Source organism: Falco biarmicus, chromosome 2 (genome assembly GCF_023638135.1).
Source record: "Falco biarmicus isolate bFalBia1 chromosome 2, bFalBia1.pri, whole genome shotgun sequence".
Taxonomy (NCBI): domain Eukaryota; kingdom Metazoa; phylum Chordata; class Aves; order Falconiformes; family Falconidae; genus Falco; species Falco biarmicus.
In genome coordinates, this window is record NC_079289.1 from 92,644,794 (window position 1) to 92,668,500 (window position 23,707).

Here is a 23,707-nt window from a genome sequence, read left to right on the forward strand (position 1 = left end):
GTAAGGATCTGCATTTCCCCCCTGTCAAAACCTGTTCTGGCTGGGGCTGGTGGAAGGAGGCAGTGGGAGCATGATCAGGAGTGGGGAAATGCTCACAGCCACTACTAAGGCCACTCCATCCCTAAGCAAGGCCCTTTGACAAGCGCCACTGCAATTTTAGTGCTTACTTTATACAAATGGTATGTTCATACAAAAAAAAATACTAGAAACTGCACAATCTTGAGCAGATCTTTCCCAGCCTATGTACCTTTAGTGGCAGATCCCGACCTCTAGCAAACAGGTGTGTTTACATCAAACCCGAATCCTCAGTAACTGGAAGCAAGAAGTGCGTCACCATTTGGAAGAATTACAATGAGACAGGGGTCGAGTACAATCAAGCTCTTTTTTGTCTTCCCTAAGGCTCCACAAGCCCCTATTGATTTGAAACAAATGGCAAGCTGCCTCTCTCAAAGCACATGCATCAATGTGTATATACTAAGACCTTTCTTAATGATTTATCTGAGCTGATGTCACACGCGATCCCAGTTCTCTCTAGCGTCTTGACCTCCAGAGAAGGTAAACATGTAAAAACGTAACCCTAACCCCCTGTTTAATTGCTTTAAAACTTAATACAACTGCATTTGTTGATGAAGGCAAATCACAATGGTACAAATGTGTGCAGGTCTCACCTTTTTTGCTGAACTGTTCTCTTCTGCCTGTGATGGGGGTCTACTCATCTGAGGATGCAATTCAACCTCAGATGGCTGCTCTGTCTGCAACAACAAATCAGACATTGCTACACCCAGAAAACGACTACCAGTCACATACAATAAAATCAATGAAAGGAAATGTTATACACAAAAGAAAAGTTACTTTAACAATTCAACGGTAGGGGAAATGGACATCTAGAGTGACAGCTAAATGGATGACATGTGTCTTTTCCAGATTTTTAATGAAACAGTTTTCTTGCATTTTATTGTGCTAGGAAAACAAGAGAAAAGTTTTCCTGTGAAGAGTTAGGAACCATGTCTCTGAATGCAAATGACATAGTACCCAGAATTTCTTCTAGAGTTACCCTTTTGGCCTAAATACTCAGAGGAAGGCTAAGGGGGGTGGTGGATAAAAGCTAGAAAGATCTCTGATGCGCCCTATCACCTTATTATCTCCTGAAGCCAATTAAAATTCATTGGAGTAAGCCTCTGCCTTTGAAGTTTGTAAGGTTGGAGTGAGAAAATCTGAATTATACCACAAATTCCACTAAAGTTACTGAAAACACAAGTCATAAAAGAAGCCAAGTAAGTCTTCCCTCTTCCTGTCTCATGTTTCAAACAGAAACTGAGCTGAACACTCACCACACAGGTCTGCCCTTCAACAAACCAAAACACCCACCACCCAGTATATCCGACCAAGCAGCAAATTAAAACAGAGGGCTAATCCGTTGCTTTGCCTCTCCTGAAATCTTTCTGCATCTTTCAATTTGCTTCACCAGGACAGGGCATGGCACATCAGCAAGGGAAGGGCGGCAGGACTTGGAACTGCCTGTCCCCAGGCACGTGACAGCAAACATGGTGTAAACACAACACGGCTGTTTTCTGTCTGGAAGGTATGGGCTTGATTCTCCAAGACGGAGAAGGCTGGCAGGAGCAGGAGGTTGAGGGCACTGGCAGATGGCCTCTTCTCCTCTTTCCCACTTCTGCCAAGCTAGAACAATGCTGACAATGGCCCCCAGGCAGGGCAGGCAACCTCCCATCCTGCTCCCTCCTGAAAAAAGGCTTGTTTCCACACAGGTGAAAGCTTGCATTTAAAATCAAGTTCAATGCAAAACCTCAAACTTTCAAGGAGCCAGGATTTTAGCCACAACAGTAGCAACAGTGACTTGTCACACACTGAGGAACCTAATTTGCTGTTGCCACGAGGTTTCTGCACAGGCCCATCAAGCTCTGTAGCAGTCACAAGTTTCCCACTGCTTAACCACAAGTTAAAAAAAAATGAGAGAAAGCACAGAACCTGGTATAAAAAGGAGGAACTTTTTCATAGCACTTCCATGTCTTCCGTAACAGACATAATAAGAGCTGTACACAAACTTGCAGGGGAAATGTGGTTCTGTCAGGCTACTCCTGTTCTCCAACCATAATGTCTTGTACACGTGCACAGAGGAGGAAGATGTGGGATTTTTTTTTTTTTAAAACGCACATGAAACCCTTAAGGAGAGGAGGAAAAGGTGTTTGGCTGACAAGATCCCTCTCCTCCCCTCTTCCAAGTATGCTACATCTGCAGCGTAACCTCATGTTTAAAACCAAAAACAACCCACCCTGTAATTTTCCCATATTTGAATAATAGTATCTCAAATACTTGGATTTTAATAACTATTGGATACTAACATTTGAATTCTAGAAGGCTTTTCATGGGTTGAATTCCTCCTTCTGTCTGTAACTGTAGACTTCTGGTACAAATGGAAAAGTGAAATGAAAAAAGCAATCTCATTTTCTGTCTACAAAAATCAAAGATGTTTAAAAGTCTATTTAATGCAACACAGCGTTTCTTTATCAGCAAGCTGAATAGCCCACAACCTCCCTGATTTCTACAACCACTTTTTATGTATTTGAAAGCAAAGAAGGCTCAAAGCACTGGTAACAGTAGCCTGGCAAAGTCCATGAGGCTTTAATGAATGATTTGGGGATAGCAAAGCTCAAATACTCCACAGAACTGCATGATAAATTCGGGCCCAAACCACATCACTTTGGCAAATCATTCATTTAGGGACAGCAACAGTAAATACAGTTTTGCAGAGAGCCACGTAATACACATACTATAAACTCCTCATGGTACAGCTTTGCTGCACAACACAGAGATGACAGAGGTGTAGGAGAGCCAGCTCTTAATGACCCTTCTTGGACAGGGAGCATTAGAAAGTCCCCTAACCTCGCCAGGCGGGCACCTTCTGGTACTCACATTCTTGTTGGAGTCTATGCTAAACCTTCCATAAAAAGCAATATATTAACTTATTCCACAGAATGAAAAAGACCAACCCCATATTCTTTATGCATAGATAAAAATCCAGCTTTTCAAGAATCAATGTGTTTAAACAGCATAGAAGTACTCTACAACGCCAACTCCAAATAAGCAGGAAAACTGAAATCACAAAATTACAGTATGATAAAGGATGGGGGGGGGAATGGGGAACCCCAAACTTTTGCAGAAACACACCCATCCCACCCCCCTTTTTTTTTTCTAAATGGTCTCATTGCAGGAGAATAATGTTTTAAACTGAAGGGAAGCGAAAAGGGAAAAGAAGGGTAAACTTTGTGTTCTGGTGGAAGCAAATATAAATTGGAGTGCTGATGCCAAAAATGGTAAGATTTCAGAATTTCCAACAGTTTGGTATCACAGTTCTTCCTGGTGCAAGGTAGTTTTTCCTAGCCGGGTACTGTGATGAGGCTGTCACCCTAACAGCTGTGACAGCCGCTGTGCTGCAGGGCTGTGGTACCCCTGGCTGAGTCTGGGCCACCGGGCTGACCAGCCCTCTCTGCTGCCAGGACCCCAGGATGGCAAAGCTCAGCAGCCAGCGGGGCAGGGGCTGGCTGGAGCAGGCAGGTGGTAAAAATAAATGGACAGTTATATTTGGCCAAAAAAAAATAAAAAAAGAAAAATAATTTAAAAAAATAAATAGAACTAGTTGGAGTGATGCAGCTCACGTGTAAGGAATAAAACCAAGTGACTGCCATGTCCTTAAAGTGCCACCTAGTGGCATGTGGGACAGGCCATTTCTGAGTGCTCTGCTTGAAGGAGAGTACCAAAAAATTGTGTTGGCATTAACCAGAGCCTGCCCTCTAAGCCTGCCCCACAGGCTGGGCAGACAGCCGGGTTGGGCACGGTAAAGCTGCGGCTCTTTGAGGAGTCTCCTCTCCCGCTCATGCAGAAGCCAGGCCTACCCATAATGATCTGCCATTACAGCTGCAAGTTCTCCTCTACCAAACACCTCCATTCCTCAGAGCAACAGGCTCGTGACAAGTGCCCAAGCATTAAAACAAAATCAGTATGCTGTTACAGGGGGTTTTGTTCAGGGACAGACAGCATTTAACCCAAGCAAAAAAATCTTTTGTTAACTGCAACATGCATCCATGCAAAGAAGGTTCTGCTAATTCAACCAACCCAACAAAGTCCTCTAGCCAAGGCCTGAGAGGCTTTACAAATACATTTGCAAGCTGAGTCTCCCCACACTGGCCCCACATAGATTTTAAAGGAAAAGTAACTAACACTTGCTTTTTCTTTTGGTAGATGGATTCTTCACAGATTTCCTTCCCTTCACTGATGTGGACATAGGGTGAAAGCCAGCCTCTGCAGCCTTCTGGTCATGGGCAGAGTGGGCCTGGCTCAAGGATACTCCAGTTCCAAGCTCCCACAGCAGAGTGTAAGGAAAAGGTGATCCATAAGGAGCAGCTGACGTGTGTTCCCTTTAATTCTTCATTGTTTTTATACCACACTTAGTAGTCTTTGGGCAACTCGTTTCTGATTCGGAAACACAGCAATAAACTGCCTCACTCCATCACCACATCATCTTCAAATTTAGTCACATCTGAGAAACTTCTCACCATTGTATTAGGGTTTAAAATTCCTCACCACCGGTTTACAAAACTGAAAGATTATACATTATGCAATACGGTCTTCCAGAGGCAAATTCAGTTATAGTAGCGTAAAGCACTCTTCAATGAAAAGCGTCTCACTCACACGCACAGAATGGAGCAAGCTGCTGACATAGGAAGTGCTGGCACCACCAGGTCCACATCCAGGGTTACAGCGGACGGGCAAAGAGCATCCTGCTCATGTGCACTACCAGCAGTGCAAATGAGCTGCAGACCAGGCCTAAGAGTACCTTCATTTTACGAAGTGTAAGTGACCACAGAAAAGAACAGGACAGTGTCCTATTCCAAATCTCCTGAAGAGCTCCTCTTCGCAAAAACCAAAGCCCAGTTGTTAACAGGCAGTATCTCCTTCTTCCCCAGCACAGTCACGTATTTTCTAGGAATAGCCATACCCTCCTCATTCTTCCACACAGAATGGCCAACAAAGCTTCTGTACAACAGCCACAGCCAGAGACCAGCCTGTGGCCTCTGGCCAATATTGAGCATTAGGACAGGTAATTCCTCATCATTAAGGAGAGCATTAGGAATCACAAATGCTTATTATTTCATCACATGATCCTTGACCAGTCATTCATAATCTCCTCACTGCTCCATGTGATGATACTTAACAGTACCTTTCTAAAAGAACATGTAACACTCACTTAAGCACCAAGTGCTTCAAAAGCCTCAGATGAAAGATTTTCCAAAGCGTAAGAGAACGCACTACCTTAACAACTGGTTCTCCGCTTCCATTTCCAATTCTTTTACTTCACAACACTAGAGTATATGTAGATTTCACACCCACTTTTTGACACAATCCATAACTGATCTTCCAGAAAAGAAGGTCTACATGGAGTTTTCATATTTCAGTCACCTTAGAGCCATTTTGCAAGAGGTGAAGTATATATTCAATCCTTCCCACAGTTCAATCTCACCCACACTTATGCTCCATGCTAACTTTACACATGGAAATAGTCCTATTGGAGTCAATGGCGCTACTCACAGAAATGGAATTATCTCTGTGCATTCATTGGAATGCCCATAATCATTACCTTTACATGTCACTGCTTAGCTTTGCAAAAAACTATTGAGAACAGCTTATCTGTAAGAAAAGGTAGGATACTAAAAGTGCTTAATGCTCAGTATGTGCCCATTGCAATCTTCTCTCATCTCTACATAAGTTCATTAAAGAGGTATTTTGCTCCTTTCTAAACATTCACATTTTTGCACTTAATGGTAATTTCTAAGCAGTCAAGATGTCTCAGTTCCAGTTTCTGTGAGCCTTGTGCATCCCACACTGAATCATCAATTCTTTTTATTGCTCGTTACAAAAACTAAAAATGGCAAGACAGAAAGAAAACCCGAAGGGATGCAAATGCAACAAGCTGCCAGGGTCTTAGTGTGCTGCCTGCCTTCTCAGCGCTGCGCAGCCCTGAAGTTTTGATAAGCTTTTTCTTTCCCTGAGCTATCTGAGGGCTGGTGATAAGGTTGAGGAAAAAAAAAGCTGTAAATACAAACAAATTGCTGCAATGTTCAGCCCATTTGCAAGGAAAGAATAGGACCCAGATGGAAGCATTAACAATCTGTTTTAATACTCCACTTCCACAAAACCAGATTAACGTAAGCTAGAGATGGGTATGCGCATACCACTAGAGATATAGGCACTGGATTCTTTTTTGTTGTTGTTGTTGGTGGTGGTTTTATGATACATGTGAAGCCAAATTAAAAAATTATTACAACATATTTTAATTAAGATACTTGCCCTTCTTCCACTCTCCCAGAAACCTCTTTAGAAAGGACTTTATGGCATCCATCAACTACTCCCCAAATTCAATTTTAACTGTGCTACTTTCCACCACTTCTTAAACCGCAATTTATTTTGTCTGGCCATTTTAGATTTAATATATAATTTTCATGAGAGGAAGATAATCCATTTGTATTACATTAAAGTAGCAGATGGCAAAATCTTTCATGTTACAGAGGACTTTCAGTTTTATTACAGTTACATGCTTCTTCAGTACCTATTGCACTGATTAAACAACATATGTTATTTTGCAGCCAAAACTGTAGAGATGATCAAAAAAACCACCTTCTTCTTGCACAGCGGTTGTAAATGCAAGCTAAAAAAGCATTCCTTTGGTTTAATATAAAATGGTTGTCTGGAAGAATACCATCACATATACAAATAATATGCTGCCAAAAGCAAAATCTTCACCTTTTTTTAAAAAAAGTTTTATTTCTGTAACAAAAGAGTTAGTTCCTTCCTGTAAAACTCCAGGTGTCCTGCCAGCACTTGAAATTCCTCACATATTTTTAGAGAGTAAAGCAGTGCCTGAACTGGCCGAGTATTTTCTCTCAACAACCTTGTAACAGAGATAAGCAAACCCTACCTCATCCTCGATGTATCTCGGCTTTAGGTAAAGACGTGTGCAGTTGGGGGACGCCCCGACCAGCTCCCAGCATGGAGCCTGCACATGGCCATCCCACTCAGGAGGCCAGGAGGTCTCAGCGGGACTGACAGGAGCCCTTCCCCACCTCCGCAGATCAGCGTGGGCACGCATCTCTGACTGTGGGCACGCATCTCTGACGGTCATGGACCCAGCCTGAGCGCACTCCAGGCTTGAGGCTCTCTGTGGAGTCAGCAGAACTTGGAGGCATGTTAGAAGAGGCAACTTCTTGAACCGGGGTCCCAGTTTTCATTTGCAATTCTGGATGGTGAACGGTCAAAAAGCTTCAAGGAATTATGAAGTATCAAGTAACATTTGGAGAACGGAACATTGGATATATTAAAAAGAATAATACCTTTGCTTTCCAACACCACCAGGTGTCTGTGACTAGGCAGGGTGAGCCGCTCATCATCCCTCATCACATTTTGTTTCCATGATTTCACCACATCAGTAACGTCTAACAGTAAGGATGGCCGCTAAACTGACAGCCTAATTCTGAGCTCATATAACAGCAGGGTTTTAATCTTCAGAGCTGCACTGTACCCAGGATACTTCAATTTGATAATGTTAACAGCTGCCTACCTGCTCCAGTTCATCTGAACATGTTGCCTTCACCCGTAATTTTTTCACTGCCTGTCAAAACTGCCAGCATGAAACCAGCAGGAAAACTAGGTCCCAAGGCCTCCAGAAATAAAAAGTCCAGCACAAACCAGTGTGAATTCACAAAACCACCAGGCTTAAAATTTAGACTCTGGGAAAAGAGACTAGGAATATTAGTTTTTTCAGCCAAGATATACAGGGTTTTCTTCCAGTCCCACAGTTTTCAAATCCCCTTATGCAGGGCAGGCAGGATTGAAGATACACTTCCATTACTGGACAGGAAGGTACTGAAATAGAGGAATTGAAATAAAGGAATGTTGATCTAATTGGGCAATGTTGCAGATAGTGAGCTGATGTTGGATAAAATCCTGAAGTTATATTTGCTCTTCAGTGTTCATCTGTAATTCCTATTAACATAAGTACGTTACTAAATCTCCCACAGTAAGCAGCTGTGGTAAATGACTTCTATAAGCTTAAAAGCCAACAGTAATGAAGTCTTATTTTGTTTTCCATTTAAAAAAATAACAACAGAGGCTTACTTGAGATGTGCATACACACATTTGGTTCCAGTGGACTGTTATTCATGAGCACCCAAAGTTATTTCCTGCCTGAAATCTGCGTCACTGCAAATCAACTACACGACTACTGCCTTTCTGTCATGATTCTTATTGCCTCCAAGGTACACAAATTTTCTACCTACAGCCCTGGGTCCACACAAAAGTTCTGGCATCACCTTTATGCCATTTCTCCTTAATCAGTCAAGTTTACTGCTGAGTTAGGAACACAGAATCAGGAAAAATTACCTGAGGCACTGAATCCAGTCCTCTACAAGCCCAGAAAAAAACCCTACAGTAGGTAGTTCAACAAGCTACAGGTTATCTTTCTATGTAACATCACTCAGGGTGGGGGGGATGATGATGGGGATGACAGAAAAAAAAAAATCCTAAAAACTTAAGATTTCTTTTTTTTTTAATAAAATAAAATAAATAAATGGGTGGAAAAGCCGTAACTATAGCATGTCATGGGAAGTGAGCAAGAGAAGTAAGGCGTTGTCAGTGAGTGTCCTAAGTCTGTACAATAGCTTGTAGCATACTAAATATTTATGGTCCGAAGAAATAGGGGAACTGATACAGATGAAGTTATCCTTAAATCCAGGCAGCTATTGCAGACTTGCTAAACATGAGATGTGCTACTAGGGATTACAGGAGGTGTCAGCGAAGTTACACATAGGGATATATACACAGCAGTAAAAGGAAAACACTTCAAAATAACACATCATCCAAAACAACATCCTAGTCCTTCTATAAGCCTGTTTCCATACATAATCTTTCCTTTCTTTAAAGAATTTAGGCAAACTTCAATTACTTTCTTTTTTTAACAGGAAAGCAACATTGAACTGACAATTCTAATAAAGCATTTCACACTGTGTTTCACAATGTCTTACTAGAAACCTTGATTCAAATTGCTTGTAGTGTAGAAAGATATGGGCTGGAATTCAGGTTAAAAGACCATAAACTAGAGATAATGGTATAGTCACATTATGTAAACTTGCCTTTTTTCCATCTTCATGTATTAGATTTATTTACAGTCACCATAGGGCCTTCAGATGAAAGCACCACTACACTGCAAAAATGTCTGGTGACAGCTCTCAGGAAAACCTGGGTACAGTTTGTGGACTGATAAAGTTGATACAACACTGACTTTAGCAATGGAGAAAAATCCCAAGGAGACTGAGCTACCATCATCTTTTAGAGGCCATCAAGAAGAAAGAAATGCAGAGTTAATCCACTAACTCTAAAACACATTGTAAAGGCAAGAAGAGATGCAGCTGCACCTGTAAAGCTGTCTACCCACCAGAGGTGTGGAACAGCACAGGCTGGCAGCAACAACCCAGAGCAGAGAAGCCAGCCCTGCTGCTATTTCCCCCAAACCCAGCCAACTCCTCTCAGCACCCCAAGACTTGAGCCTCCCATAGTAAGCCGTGCATCCACTGAGCTCTGGAGTCAAGGCTACAGCAGTATTAGCTCGAGGTTTTACCTTGTGCTATGCTCAGCCAATGATACAAACCTTCTCCCTCGTTAGCGAGCTGACTGCACTACGGAGGCAGAGTTAAATGCACACATAATTTAATAAATTTGTGATATAACTAGAGACATTTGGCACACACTGAATAACCAGTGTTTCAGTAACTTACCGAGCTTGATTACCTTGGAGGTTCTGACAGGAAAAATAATGTTTTCCTAAAGGCTGAAGCAAATGCTACTAAACCCAACAGCAACCCAGGACCAAAGTCAAGATGCCGTTTCTACAGTGCTCTCGATTAAGCTCACAGAAGGACTTCTGCTCCACTGAAATGTAACACGCACCCCTTGGTAACTCTCTTTTACACACTTTGGCCTTTACATCCCATGAGCCTTTTAATCTCACTCTAAAGAGCCAACTGGTTCAGGCTGCTTCCCAGCCATCCACAGAAAAGTGTAGTCCTCAGAAGAAATTATTTTCCTCTCCTCCTCCATCAACTGATTTTGAAAGCCGAGCCAAAATAATCATACCACAAGCATAGTTATATGGTGCACAGCCACCTGAAATATGTAGGGTTCGCTTCATTTCCAAGCTACATTTGTCATTCACAGGGCTTAACTGCAGACATATAGCAAAATGTTATGGCCATAAAAAAGGATTTTCAATAACATTGTTGAAAAATAAGTTAACAGAAATTTAAGGAGAGTTTGGTAAATCTTGAAACAGGAAAAAGCTGAATGTCATTTTAGCATCATGTTTTTTCTTCCGTTCTTGATCCTGACTCAGTTTTGAAAGCAGATCTCTCCCTCCAACTTGTTCTTGCTCTTTAAATCAAGGGCCCCACCAGACTAATGTAATCCATATGCTTACTATGGCTTACATGCTATTCGTAAGGGTCAGCCCAGCCGAATTATAACCCCATCACACATACTTCTCTACTGTCTGTTACCTTTATCACAGAAAGGCATGCTTGGAGATAAAATAAACAATGTGACAAGTGTGAAATTCATTATGTCCTCAAGAACCAGTTTTATGTACATTTTTGGTAGATGTTAGAACAGTAATAGTTTTTTGAGATATTTAATTAAATATTTTTTTTAAATCGTAAGAAATAAATCAAGTAAATGTAAATGATGCATGTAAGCGAAGTATCAGCTATATATTCATTACTCAGTAGATACAGAAGCACTTTTTTCTTTCAGAAACCAGACTTTTGTATCGGAGAGGAGTGGATCAAGAATTTCACATGTGAATCTTTTTGTGTTTATCATTTCAGAAAGGTCCTATATTCTGCATGGCCTGGTATAGGATGAGCAGTTGGTTCAGTATTTGTGAAGTGGTAAGGACATGCAACATCTCTCCTCACTGCCCTGCTAAGGAAACGCCAATCTATCAGAGAACAAGAGAACGAAAAATTAGCAGAACCTTGCTTGAAAACAATGGAATTTTTCCCTAAGAACAGAATGTGTTATATTCACTGCTTTTCCCAATGGCAGCGAGGCCTGCACTGCATGGAGCTGGCGTGCTGTGGCAAGTCCGAGCAGTGACAGGAGAGCTGGCGTGGACTGCAACAACAGCTGCTGCAGGCACAAGGCAAGGAGCTGTGCCATGGGATCAGGGGAAGCCAGAGGGAAACACTGCTCTCTGGGGAGCGTTAGACAAAGCAGGAACGTGATGGGTACACTAAGGAGCATCTGGTGGTAGCTGTACGGCTAATGCCTTGCTGACTCAGGGGAAGCACGCAAGCTCAAACCAGAATGCTCTACAGTCCTCAAGGTAGAAACCAGATGCACTCAGATGCTAAAAAGGAAGAGGAAGAGAGCAACAAGTGGCTGGTGGAAGTGGGGGTGGCAACAAGCCTTTTATCATGTCTATCACAAGCACTGTGCAGTAGAAAGTGTTCAACAGACACTAAGAGTAGATCCAAAACTCAAGTGATGACTGTTTCTGGCTCAAGGAAGGTGTCTCACCAAGTCTTTTTTATGTAATGGGCTGTTAGCTCCCCTGGGGACTTGTTTTCTATTTATACGCTTCATGTAAAGGAGTAATATATGAAGCATACTGCCTAAGACTTAATGGAGCCGACAACATAAAAAGAACAGGATGCTGATCTTCCATCATTTCCTACAACATGAAGAAGTATCTGGATGCAGATACACATGGCTTAGTCAATTTGCACTGTGTCATGGTTGTGTGATGCTCTAAAAACAAACAAAACCCCCCTCATCCCAAAAGCAAAACAAAAGCACACCAACGAATGGTTTGAAACTTAGTAACACAACTGACACGGCTTTGCTTCCTTTCAGTGTTATATTTTTAAACCTACAGGTGAAATATACTTTTACACGCTGCGGTTCCCTTAGCAGATGCCCTCTGAGCATTTGAAGCTTGAGAAGCAAATAGCGGGCATCAAGCCCATGCCTTTCTGGCATGAAACACTTATTAGCAGACTAGCCTTACTAGCCTTTAATTTACAGTTTTGCCTAGTGGGTGCATGTCAGCTCCACTACAAGGAGATTTAATTAGTCTGTAATTTCACAGTGCAACACACCAGCTAGACAGACCAATGAAGAAGGACCATGTGCGGAACTGCAGAGCAAACTGCAGATTTGTATTATCTTGGAAGCAAGAACAACTGCCATGTCCAAGTCAACTTGCACTAACCACTGCAACTGTAACATGAATAAGAGAATAATACACAGCGAAGTGCTAAACCCTTGTCCATACCTGAGATACAGAAGGTCGAGGAGGCAGCGCAGGTGGTGGTGGGGGCAGCCAGGCAGACCTCACAGCTGAAGAGTGAGAAAAGAAGATCAAAACCCAAAACAAAACAAATAAAACCATGTTATATTAATTCCAAATATAACCAGAATTAATTTCCATTATAATTCCTAGTGAAGAGGCAGTATTCAACATTGTAATAACAGAAACTAAACTTGATCTTTATTGAGCAAAACCTTGTTTGAAAGAACTTCGTGAGTAGTGAATGAGTAGTGATTTAATTGCTGTAAAACCCCATAATGTTATGATAAAAAGCAGAGATGGAAGCCAGTCAGCCGCAAAAGCTGGAGCTAAAGCAATCCACTTCTAGTTACAGAACCCCAGAGACAGGGTCTACTTGTCCTTGGGACTTTGCGCTTTGTCATTAACATTATTGCCTTTTTTAAAAGCAATGCTTTAGCAACCAATGCAGACATCAGCATTCACTCCAGATAAAACACACTATGTGATGGAGCGCAGCCTTGAAAAGAAAACATCTCCCACAGAATTAATAGGACAAAAGCCTAAACAAACCAAAAAGAAATCCATTCCTTTGGCTTTATGTTTTGTATTTGCATGTTATTACTCATTGGAGGTACTTCAGAGGGAGAAGAAGAATAAGGGGAAGAAGACAAATCCTAATGGTTAGTTCAGGCCCCTTTAACATAACACTATGTCAGCTTTTAGTCTGAGCCAGCACAAAGGGAGAGAGGGGGAACAATCATGTAGGTCCAGCCATTGTACTTCTCAATTTCCTTAAAATACCCAAAATCCCTCATGGGACAGAACTACAGGACAGATGATGGCTTCCAAAGGCAGCTGCAGAGAAGAGGACTAGGAGGGCTAGGCTACCACAGAGACACCAACAGGACTGGTGGGAGTCCTTAGGTGGGTTGCCCTCCCCAAGCTCCTGTTCCAATGAAGGCTCAGCACTTCACTGGCAAAGATACAAGTCAGTCCATCTTGCACTGCACTGGTGGTTATTTGTATAGCAAAAAACCCCCAACAATATTAAACTTAGAAATGCCTTTTACCACAATAATGCTAAGCAAGCAATTACATTTATACACTTTTTATTTCCATGCATATTTTAAAAAGCCACAAAGACCATTACGAGCCTTGTTACAGCTTAGCTGTTTACATATTTTATACACCAAGTCTAAAAATGTCTATGTGGTTGAAAATACAAAGGCAAAAGATACTAACCATTAAGGACAACAGTGACATGAGAGTAAAAAATGTGTGGGTGAAGACATTGAGAACAGTCGTATTGACTACACAGAGCTATAAAGAGGCTTATAATACATTGGGGGTTTTTTTCCACCTTCTGTATCATCATCATCTCTTGAATCAAAATGAAGCTTAATATCACTCCAGACAAGGCCAAAGAGAAAGGCTAAAGAATTAAAAAACAACTTAAGTGAAGCAAAGGAGCCACTAACACACCTACAGGTGTAAAAGATTTGAAAAAACATGGTCATTAGAATCCCTTTACTTGTGTTTAGTTCTGTTTATAAGACCAGTGCAATACCTGCATGATATCGTCACTACATTCTCCATCTCTTCTGCACAATTGATCTTTAGAAAGGAACAGTGGAGTAAAAAACCTTCCTTTCCTTTAGTCTGAACTTCAGGTTATTAATTCATGTATCTGAGCACCAGCAGTGGCTTTGGCAACTGTAGTTGCCAAAACCAGTATTTGAAACCACCATCTAACTCAAACCCACTGCACTCTGAAGGTCCATCAGCTGTATCCTGTAATAGCAGACTAGTATGTACGCTCAGCATGACACGTTTATCTTCAGGAAACCTTGTGGGAGCTGTGTGCAACGCTCCATGGAAAACACCTGTGTGCACCTCACCTTCCCACCACCACCAGTGACTGTCACCGCAAGGGTATCACCTCTGCTCTCAGGTCACGGGGGAGCACGAGTCATGCACTCTCCTTAGCAAGCCCCTGGTAGCCCAAACATGAAGCTAGGGCATGCACTGCTGCCGTGAGCATGGGGGTCCCTGGGAAGGGGCACACGGAGCCAGGGGTAGTGGTGCTGCGGGCAGGCACCAGCCCCAGCAGCTCACTCAGCCCTTCCCAATATATGGAGCCCTCGCCAGGGCCCATCAGTTTTGTATTTGCTGGTTTACACTCTGGCAGGCTCTCAAAAGATTTACTGCAAAAGCTGCATCCATTGAGAACTCACCTCAACTTCAGTTGTTGGGGATACAGCCCTTGTTCCCTGATTCTTCAAACCCAGCGATACACACCTAGGAAAGCAGCAGTGTAGTCTTTATAGAGAAAGGTGCTGGGCTTGTGGGAAAAGTACCTCTTGAAGTGGTTGCACACACTGTGAAACTCCACAAGTCTCCTTGGATTTGGCCCAAAAATTCCAAAGGGAAAAATTATTTTCTAGCAAGTTGGTCAAATAAAAAAAGAATAAAATACCACCACACCAAAACATCATCTCCAAAAACCCCTGCTTCCTCAGCTTTCAAAATACGACATAAATGAATTTAGCATTGAAGTAGTTAGATGCTTACACCATGTGCATTTGACCCAGTTTCCTCTTTTTAATCCTGAAAATTCTAACTTAAGCTACTCATGAAATATTCATAAAATTCCTGCTGTTGCAGAACATCTTTGGCCTGTTGTTGAAAGGAAATCATGCTTATGTAAGCACGATTGCTAGACAAAAGTTAGTTGACTTTCGAGGACTCATAACAACTTACAAAAAAAACCCTCACTTCTTTTTCCCCACAGGGCAATGAAAAAAAATTTAATGACAGATGCTGCATGCTTCAGCCTTTTCTAGTGTCACTACCCTAAAAGAGGACACTATTAACAGATACTCATAGTTTTTTTATGTGTATCAGCAGGTGACTTGTACTATTAGGCTATTCCAGAATACCCTCCTTCCCTGGGAGACTGCCCCGCAAAGATCAGTTCCCGCTGTTAAGAGATGGCATTGTTATGTTAGCTCAGAAAGCGAACAGAGAGAGAGGGGGAGTTCTGCTTCCAAAATGAAAGCAAGTACCCCAGGACTGAGCGGTGAACAGAGAAATGTATTTCTAGGTGCACACCTCAGAGCCTGGATAAGCTGCACAGCATTGCTCTTTGAAAACAAGTCTTCACGCCCTGTACAAAAGCAGAGGGAGCTGAGGGAGCAGGATGGACCCCACACAGGTCGCCCAGTTACTAAGCAGCTTGCTGGCATTCAAACCTAAGTGAGACATGTGGAGCAAATCTCAGAGATAGACTGTGGAAAGGCCATATAGGTACCAGTAAAAGAGATTTAAGTATATCCAGTATTCATGTCACATGTATTCCTGTAAACGATAGCATTTTCACACACTAGTTACTCCCACAAAGATAGCGATAAGGCTTTCAGTTAAAAAATCATGGCTCTCTACTTAGCATGTTTACACTTTAAGGCAGGTTATCTGCATGAGAAGCTTCCAGGACCATTTTTCTGCCCTATTTCGGCAATCACAAAGGTCTGACAGCACTAATGGGACACCACACTAGATACCCCCCGCCAGATTTCCCAATCTGAAGCTAGATTAATATTTTAAAACAAACACCAGGCCATAACTGTGCACTCTGGGAACAGGCCATGCCACCCTATCTGGCCACACCACTGCCTCCAGCCTCCCTAGCAGACAACACCAACCCTCAGCATTTTCATTACCCGTGGCAGTGAAAAATACCAATCATGGCAACCATCCAGACAGCCCCTTTACTGGACTTAATAGAGCTAGGAAGAAGAGACCACGGAAAAACAAAGTTATCGTAGTCCAGTCAAACCTATAGGAAGTAGGTCTTTAGCTCACCAGGCACAGCAGCAGAGGACACCAAAATTAGGGTAGAACAAACGTGGGTTCTTGGGGGGTGCTTTAAGAGCATCGTGCTGCATCTGTCTCCCTCAATGACAGTCACTTGCCCTCTTGTTCCTTGGTATTGAAGAAAACTGCCATAATACATGGAGCTTCTGGATGCACGCTGTTTTTTAAAAATTATTAATACTGGAACAGCAGCATACAATATCGTACTTCCTGAAACACTTCCATGTCAGATATTCATTTTATTTCCATTCTTTGCAGTTGTCTTCCTTCTCAGTTGTACATCTATCACATTACCCTGGGTATCACCTCAGACAAGTTAAAGCTTTGCATGAAAAAAAAAAACGTACTCCTTTTTCTCATCTGAACTGAATACGTACACGAGTAGTGTCCTGAAAGAAGGGTGGTTTCCCCAGGTCAAGGGCCATTTTGTACCTTGCTAGCCAAAGTGAAACTAGATACCACCTAGCAAAGGAGCCTGACCTCATCTCACATCAAAACCCTGCACACCTTTCACCCCATGATCAAAAGGGCACCCAGTTTGGTCGCTCCTCTTATTTCTCAGCTCACACAGAGGGTACAGCCCCAAGCAAACCCAGCCTAAATCCAGGCTGACCTGGATCCAGGTGACCTAAACCCAGGTTCTTGCTTCCCCACCACCAGCCCACCCCCCCCTCTTCTGCAACTGGGTGGGGACCACCCAGGGTCTTAAATTGGGAGAAAACTCTGACTGGGTTCCTTAAGAGTCTGGCTGAAGTGTTTGGTAGTTTTCAAGTAAAAGCTACAGCACTGTTGGATTAAGGGAGAAGCTTGTTGCATGGCAGATTTACACCCGTTTATGCTGCTTCAGAGTGCTCAGCTCCAAGATCCGGTTTAACAAAAGACCAACCAGTTTGTTTTATCAGGAAGCAAATGATCTGCAATACTGAAAACAGTTCAAAAAAGCCAACAGAACAAATTATTCTTCAGTTCCCCAAAGGACATAAGGCTTCGGTTCCTTATGTATTTTGGAAAGCTGGCATTTTCACCCTTCCACTCTGACACTACTTTGGAGAAGTTTTTAGATACTTTCCCTGCTTCTGTTGCCAAAGGCAGACCGCAGAAAAGTTCTGTGTCTACGCTGGTTTCTGTTTACATTTGTCTTACAAAACCTCCCTTCTTGTTCACTGAAATTGGTACTTGGATATTCCATAATACTGATACCGTTCCCTGCACTCCATTTATTTACATTCACCATTAGCACGGGGATTGTGAAACAATTGTTTTTCAAGAGATCTGATTTATTAATTCACACTACTATGTCTGCAAAAAGTTGCAGCAAGAAAAAAAAATTCAAAGCTGTAGCCAAGAATGTAAATTTAATGAAGGATTCTAGTAAGGTAGTTGTGAAATACCTATTTACCGAGACAGCTGTTTCAATAATTCTTATTAATGCAAAAAAAAAAAATTTAGACTCCCAATATTAATTTTGTTACCAGGTTTGTAGAAAGACTGCAGAAAGCATCACTAGTGACAGAGTAACCTTTCTTCTCACAGTTAGTTTTGGGAACCTGCTCAGAGGAAAGCTTCATGCATCACAGCAGGTGATACACACCCCTGGATATCACAGGCACACTCTTGTTACAGGTGTGCTTCACGTGCCAGTCATACAGAACATCATTCATACCTCAGTTGTGTGGAAAATTATGCAAGTACTTGCCAAGTAATTAGAAAGAAATATAGCCAGACCTTAAGCAATTAATGCTTCTGCACCGTGAATTTGCAGGTGTGACTTCACTTAGGACCCTGGTGTACTTACATATTTGATGGGTCACTTTCATATCAAACAAGCAGGACACCGTTAGAGGTGTGTTTTATGATGCCTTTTTTAATGCCTTATCCATAAAACTCAGCATGTTTTAAGTAAAACCTGTAAAACAGACTTTTTTAAAAACTCCTATTTTCTGTTTTGCACCACACATCTACATCTGTATTTTCAGCTTTCTGTCCCTCGTTTTCCCTAAACCATTTCATTTTCTAGTTACTGTTTTCTCTACCCCTTCCTTTTCTGTGTGTTTCTATCTGGCAATTGTTTCTGTGTTTCTATCTGGCAATTGTTTCTGCCTTCTCCCTCCCCCGTTAAACAAAAATATTCACGATTTTGCACCCTCTGGCTTCATGTTTAGCTTCACTCCACCCACAGGGAGGCACAGTCCCTCCACCTACTTCTCTCAGATCCACGTTGCCAGAGCTTCATACCCCCTGGAGATGCCACTGGGAGTGCTGGAGTGCTCCAGCCACCTGTGACCACTTCCAACACGAACACCTCAGAGCAGGCACATGGGACCGGGGAAGAGCAGTGGGCTACCACACACCACCCCTTCAGTCCCACTGCGGCTCAGTCACTTCACGACATCTGCATCTCTGGGGTCTCCCCCACAAGGGAGACAACTTGCCCCCTCTGACCCGACCCCCCACCCCCCCGTTCCAGATGAGCAATAGCAGACGCTCTCTTGTTTAACCTGTAAAGCTGTTCTATGACTGACTAACGTTTTTTGCATGGAACAGAGTAACCCACATGGGATCATGAAAATAGGTCAGTGGGGCTGGTAGGGCCAGTCGAGAACATTTCAAGCTTAACTATTTTCAGTAGAAAAGAGATTTTGCATTAAAATTTCATTTTTAACAACCTGCAACAGAATGGAAACAAACTGTAAACCATTCCTCAATTCCAGAAAGAACTAAGATTAGAAAAATGGAGAAAAAAAAATCATTTAGAAGAAGTTTCATTTACACAAACTGTCAAGAAACAGTTTCACTTGAAATGCTGGCAAGATTTACCCCAGTCTGCATACAAGTACTCTTTGGACTGAGCCCTTCGGGATAGACATAAACACTTAAAATCTAAAACCGCAGAAATAAGTTACCCCATCAGATTCCTATAATGTAATCACCATTCATCCATTTATAAGCTCCCTGTTTTTTTCTCCAGCCTATTCAACCTTAATTATGTCCTTGTCCAGTTGGGCAAAGAAATAAGTTACATAGTTGTAAACACACAAATCCTTCATTAAAAAGTTCTAAAAGGCTGGGAGGCGTAAAACTCTTCTGTTCAAATCAGAGGGAAGGCATTCATATTTTATTCAGAATAAGCTCAGTTCAATGATCACATACAGATTGTAAAGCGGAACAGGGCTAGAAGAAAACAGCAGCTCCAGTAACAGATCAGGAGCTAAGTCCCAAGAGAAAAAAATAAAATCCATTCCACGTTTAAAAAAAAATGTTTTTGCAACATTTATGTTAAGAAAGCATGTCACATTATTTTCATTGCAGGGATACAGTGTTGGAGCAGAGTATGAACAGCAGCTCAATTTTGTGTTCTCTATGGTTTATGCATAAAAGACATTTTTAATTTAAATTACAATCGCTGTTACAACCAAAGGTTGTTATAACCGAAGGTATTAACTTGACTCTACACTCTTAATGAAGCTGGCAACATTAGAACTCTTCTGTACTGTGCAAATGATATTCAGTGAAACGGCATATTTTGCTGATGGTATTTGCCTTTATCACTATTCTAAAATAAAGGTCCTTCAAAACTACCATTCTCCTAATTTAATGTTTTGTTCTGATTAATCAACTCAACGCAGTAATACGCAAGATAGCATAGTGCTACAGCATGAGTGAAATCCAGTTCTATTACCCAAGAAAGTAGTTGGATTTTACTAAATCAAGACCAATACAAGAGCAATGAGAGGAAGTGGTCCTGAAAATTAATTACCTAATTAAATTGACTGTGATCTAAATCCAGCATAAAAAAGGACATTACTATTCTAGGTTCCCTTTGTCACTTCAGCTTTGAAGCAAAACGTTAGTGAGAAACCTGTATTTATGGTAACACAAAAAACACAACCCCCTGCATAACCCCTTAAAAGCCTGCCTTTAGAGACCTGCAGACAGCTAACCTCAATAGATAGAAATATTTGCTAGCAAATAGTTAAGCATAAAAGAATACAGAAGATAATGCAGTAATCATACTTACCTAGGTTAAGTTTGGCAGGATTTTTAGTACCCAGTTCCATGTCCCCAAAAGGGAAAGTTACCTGCATTGGGCTCACTAAGCTAAAAATACGATGTAGCTGAAAACAGCTGGAAACAGTATTATAGTAACTATTTGGACCTATGTATGACAAGGTGTGATCAAAATGTGTATGACAATGGAGCAACAATCATTTAAATTCTCCAAATCTTCTTTCCCATACAATTACGAAAGCATTTTGATACGTGGACTGAAAACATTTAGAAATATATAAAATTTGGTTGTGGTTGGGCAAAAACGAAAAACCAAAGACATCTCAACACACGCTTACTGTTCAGAAATCTCCACACTTGGCAAATAAAACCCACCAGGTCTGTACGTTCTAGGAAAGGCTGTGCTAATTGAATGAAGATTTGATGAAGTAAAGGAAATAATAATGAAGAGTTTTCTTTAAAGGTATGAAAAAAAGAGGATAAAATGTGATGCTGAACACCAGTCTTCCTCTAGCACTAACAAAATTGAAGGGTGCAGTAAGAAGTCTGTACTGACAGAATCTTATGATAAAAGTACCACTTTAAACTGTGTGGGAAACGTGTATATGAAGGAATACATAAGCAATAAGTGTGCCCGCACATATCACTTACAGGAATGCTGACGTACACCAATACATCTGTTCCCTTCTTCCTTTTCTTTGAATACTACACTTAAGAGCACAGGGAACACTGTCTTGATTGGCAGCCACCACTAGCTCAGCAGAGGTAAGCAGAGGTTACAGATCTGACTGTAGTTAATAAAACATCATCTGTAACAGAAAACACTGCACTTACAATAAAATGCTGAGCTGTGTTAAGTCTGGTACTTAACACCTCCCATCTCAAGAAGGAGAAACCCCCAAAAATACTAGCCCCATGTTGTTGGCTGAAAGCAGCACCCCCAAAGGAGTGAATCCAGGTTACAATGAGTATTGGCTTACAAGCCAACATAAGAAATGGTGCCTGCATTCCAAGCATTCTTCGCTGCAGGCACAGCCGCAGCAGAAGGCGAGTTTCAAAAGCAAATAAGCACCAAAAACCTTCAGTCAAAAATTCATTTGTAAATAGTTATATGGCTGTTTTGGTGAATTACACAGAGATGTTAGATCTTCTTCCATATCAACATGAAAGTACACTGTTTATGACATTTTTTTTGTTGTTTCTTCAAAGCAAATTCTCTTTTCCAAACAAGTATCCTCTGTTCAACAGAAATGTTAATTAAAAGAAGTTATGCAATCCAGAAATGAAACTAAATGGGAAGTAAAATGTATTTCAGAGGCATCTGTATCTGCCGCTGCCTATAATTGCCCAGAAGTAAATTCTTTAGTGGTTGTCTTGGGCAGAAAATATAACGGAGCAAAACGCTAGAATACAAAGTATACGTATTTGCGTTTCCATACTTAAGCTGAGACTTGCCCCAGTCCCTGAGTTACCCCAAGTCAGACCCTAGCTTACTGCTACTGCTGAGGATAAAAGGTGGCGGGGGGCCTTGCTGCAGGACCCTGGGCTCCAGCTGCACCACTTTTGGCCCCCTCAATACCTGCTCACTCACCCAGGTCACAAGACAGAGAGAAGGGAGCACAAGGAACCCCAGAGAGCAACTAATTCTGCCAACAGCCTGGGCGAACACTGCAGGAAAGCTTTGCGGGCTTACCCGGGGAGCTCTTGACTTGTACCTGACCAGACAGTGGGCTAGAGAAGAAATGAAGATGTAAACTAGGTGAGGTACACATTTAAACTGACAATTTTGTTTCTACTTAAAACCTGCTGCTGTCTTTCCAGGAACACATACAACCTAGACAAGTATTTACTTAATATGTACGCAGGCAAAATGCCAGAGGTTATATATTCAACAAAAATAAATACATTGAGAATCTAGCAGTACTAAATTCTTTTCAGATGCCAATATAAAGATTACATGATTTTTTTTTTAAAAAAAAAAAAGAAAGAAGAGACTTGTCTCTTAACAGAAATTCACGTATGGACATTTCAGAAGGTGGAGCCTTTCAGTAAGTTCTCTTGGTTTCTTACGTCTTTCCTGAGTATCACTAGTTACAGCGTCCCAGAAGAGTGCTGCATCATAGTATGAATGAAGGTGCCTCCTTCAAGTGCAGTTATGTCCCAATTACAATTCTAAAGCACAGTTTCCGTGGTTAATGCATTGCTGGACATCCCAGCCATCACAGATAAATGCTTTCTGTGTATACTTGCCAGGAGAGGGGCAATCAATGGCAGCAAACGTGATATATCAGTAGTAAATGAAAAACAAAAATAGCCCCCCAAAAAACAGTGCTCACAACAAAGATCTGCCACAGTCTTTGGCTGAATTTACTTGAAGAGACATTTTTCTTTTTCTGTCCTTTGAATATGAAATAAACAAAGAAATGCTCCAAACCACTCATGGCTTTACAATTAAAGAAGTGATACCTATAGATCAACGTGACCAACAAGGAACTGAAAATAAAACTCACTCACTACTGAGCACTCCTTTGCAGGCATGGGAGTAGATTATCCACCAAACTCCCAAAAGCAGAATTATTTCTGAACAAGAATTAGTAGAACAAAACATAATGTACCAAAATGGGATTATTCTAATCATGTTGGATATACCCTGAAAGCTATTAAAATGGTTGGTTTTTACAGTCTGGTTTTCTGTACTGACACTAGGCAATATGGTGGTGCTAGAAGGGGTGGTCCTTCCAGCTAATTTTAGTGGTTCAGCTGTGACAATGGGACTATTTTTTAAAACCTAGTAAGAAAGGCAGAACGAAAACCTTTGCTTTAGGAAAAATTCTGTCAAAAGTACATTAGGACAGAAAGTAATCAACCGACCTGTGGATAGAAACACATCAGGTTTGATATTTATGTCAGGATGTATTATCCCAATAACCAAGAAACCTAAATAGTATATTGCCACCACGTCATCTGTTTGTAAAAACGTAACTGTATCTTTTCTGATGGCAGACGGAAATTATCCTAACTTCATTTTTTAAACTATCAGCAGAAATAAGAATACAGCTTCTTGTTATACAACTGTGTATAATTTACTTCACACAAACACACACACATTTTTTGGGCAAGGCTCTTTGGTTTAAGATAACAGTGTTCAATGCCTCTGCCTTCCTACAAACTACCGTTATAGAAAGTGAAAAGTGCACCTTGGAAGAGTCTGGCTTCAAAACAATGACCATTTGCTCAGGAAGAACTGTGTCTAGATGAAAAAGGTATCCAAAAATGATGAGGCTAGAACTTTTACTGAAAAGCAAGATCAATAGGGAAAAGAATGAAAAAAAGGGATGAAAGTGATCAAAACAAGAGAAGCAGGGAAAAAAGCAGCTGTATAAAATCCAGCCACACCACCCAAGCCGCAGAAGACAACAACAGTGACTGGGA

The 23,707-nt window shown here is 41.5% G+C and overlaps 1 protein-coding gene across 1 annotated transcript in view; it reads right to left on the reverse strand.

Moving 5' to 3' along the window:
• Positions 1 to 23,707, reverse strand: part of REPS2 (RALBP1 associated Eps domain containing 2) — a 103,594-nt gene that overhangs the window by 10,809 nt on the left and 69,078 nt on the right. Inside the window, exons 15-16 of the mRNA XM_056328211.1 lie at positions 12,398 to 12,462; positions 669 to 752 (exon numbers count right to left, since the gene is read on the reverse strand). Coding sequence (XP_056184186.1) covers positions 669 to 752; positions 12,398 to 12,462 — 149 coding nt within the window. The remainder of the gene's footprint in view (positions 1 to 668; positions 753 to 12,397; positions 12,463 to 23,707) is intronic.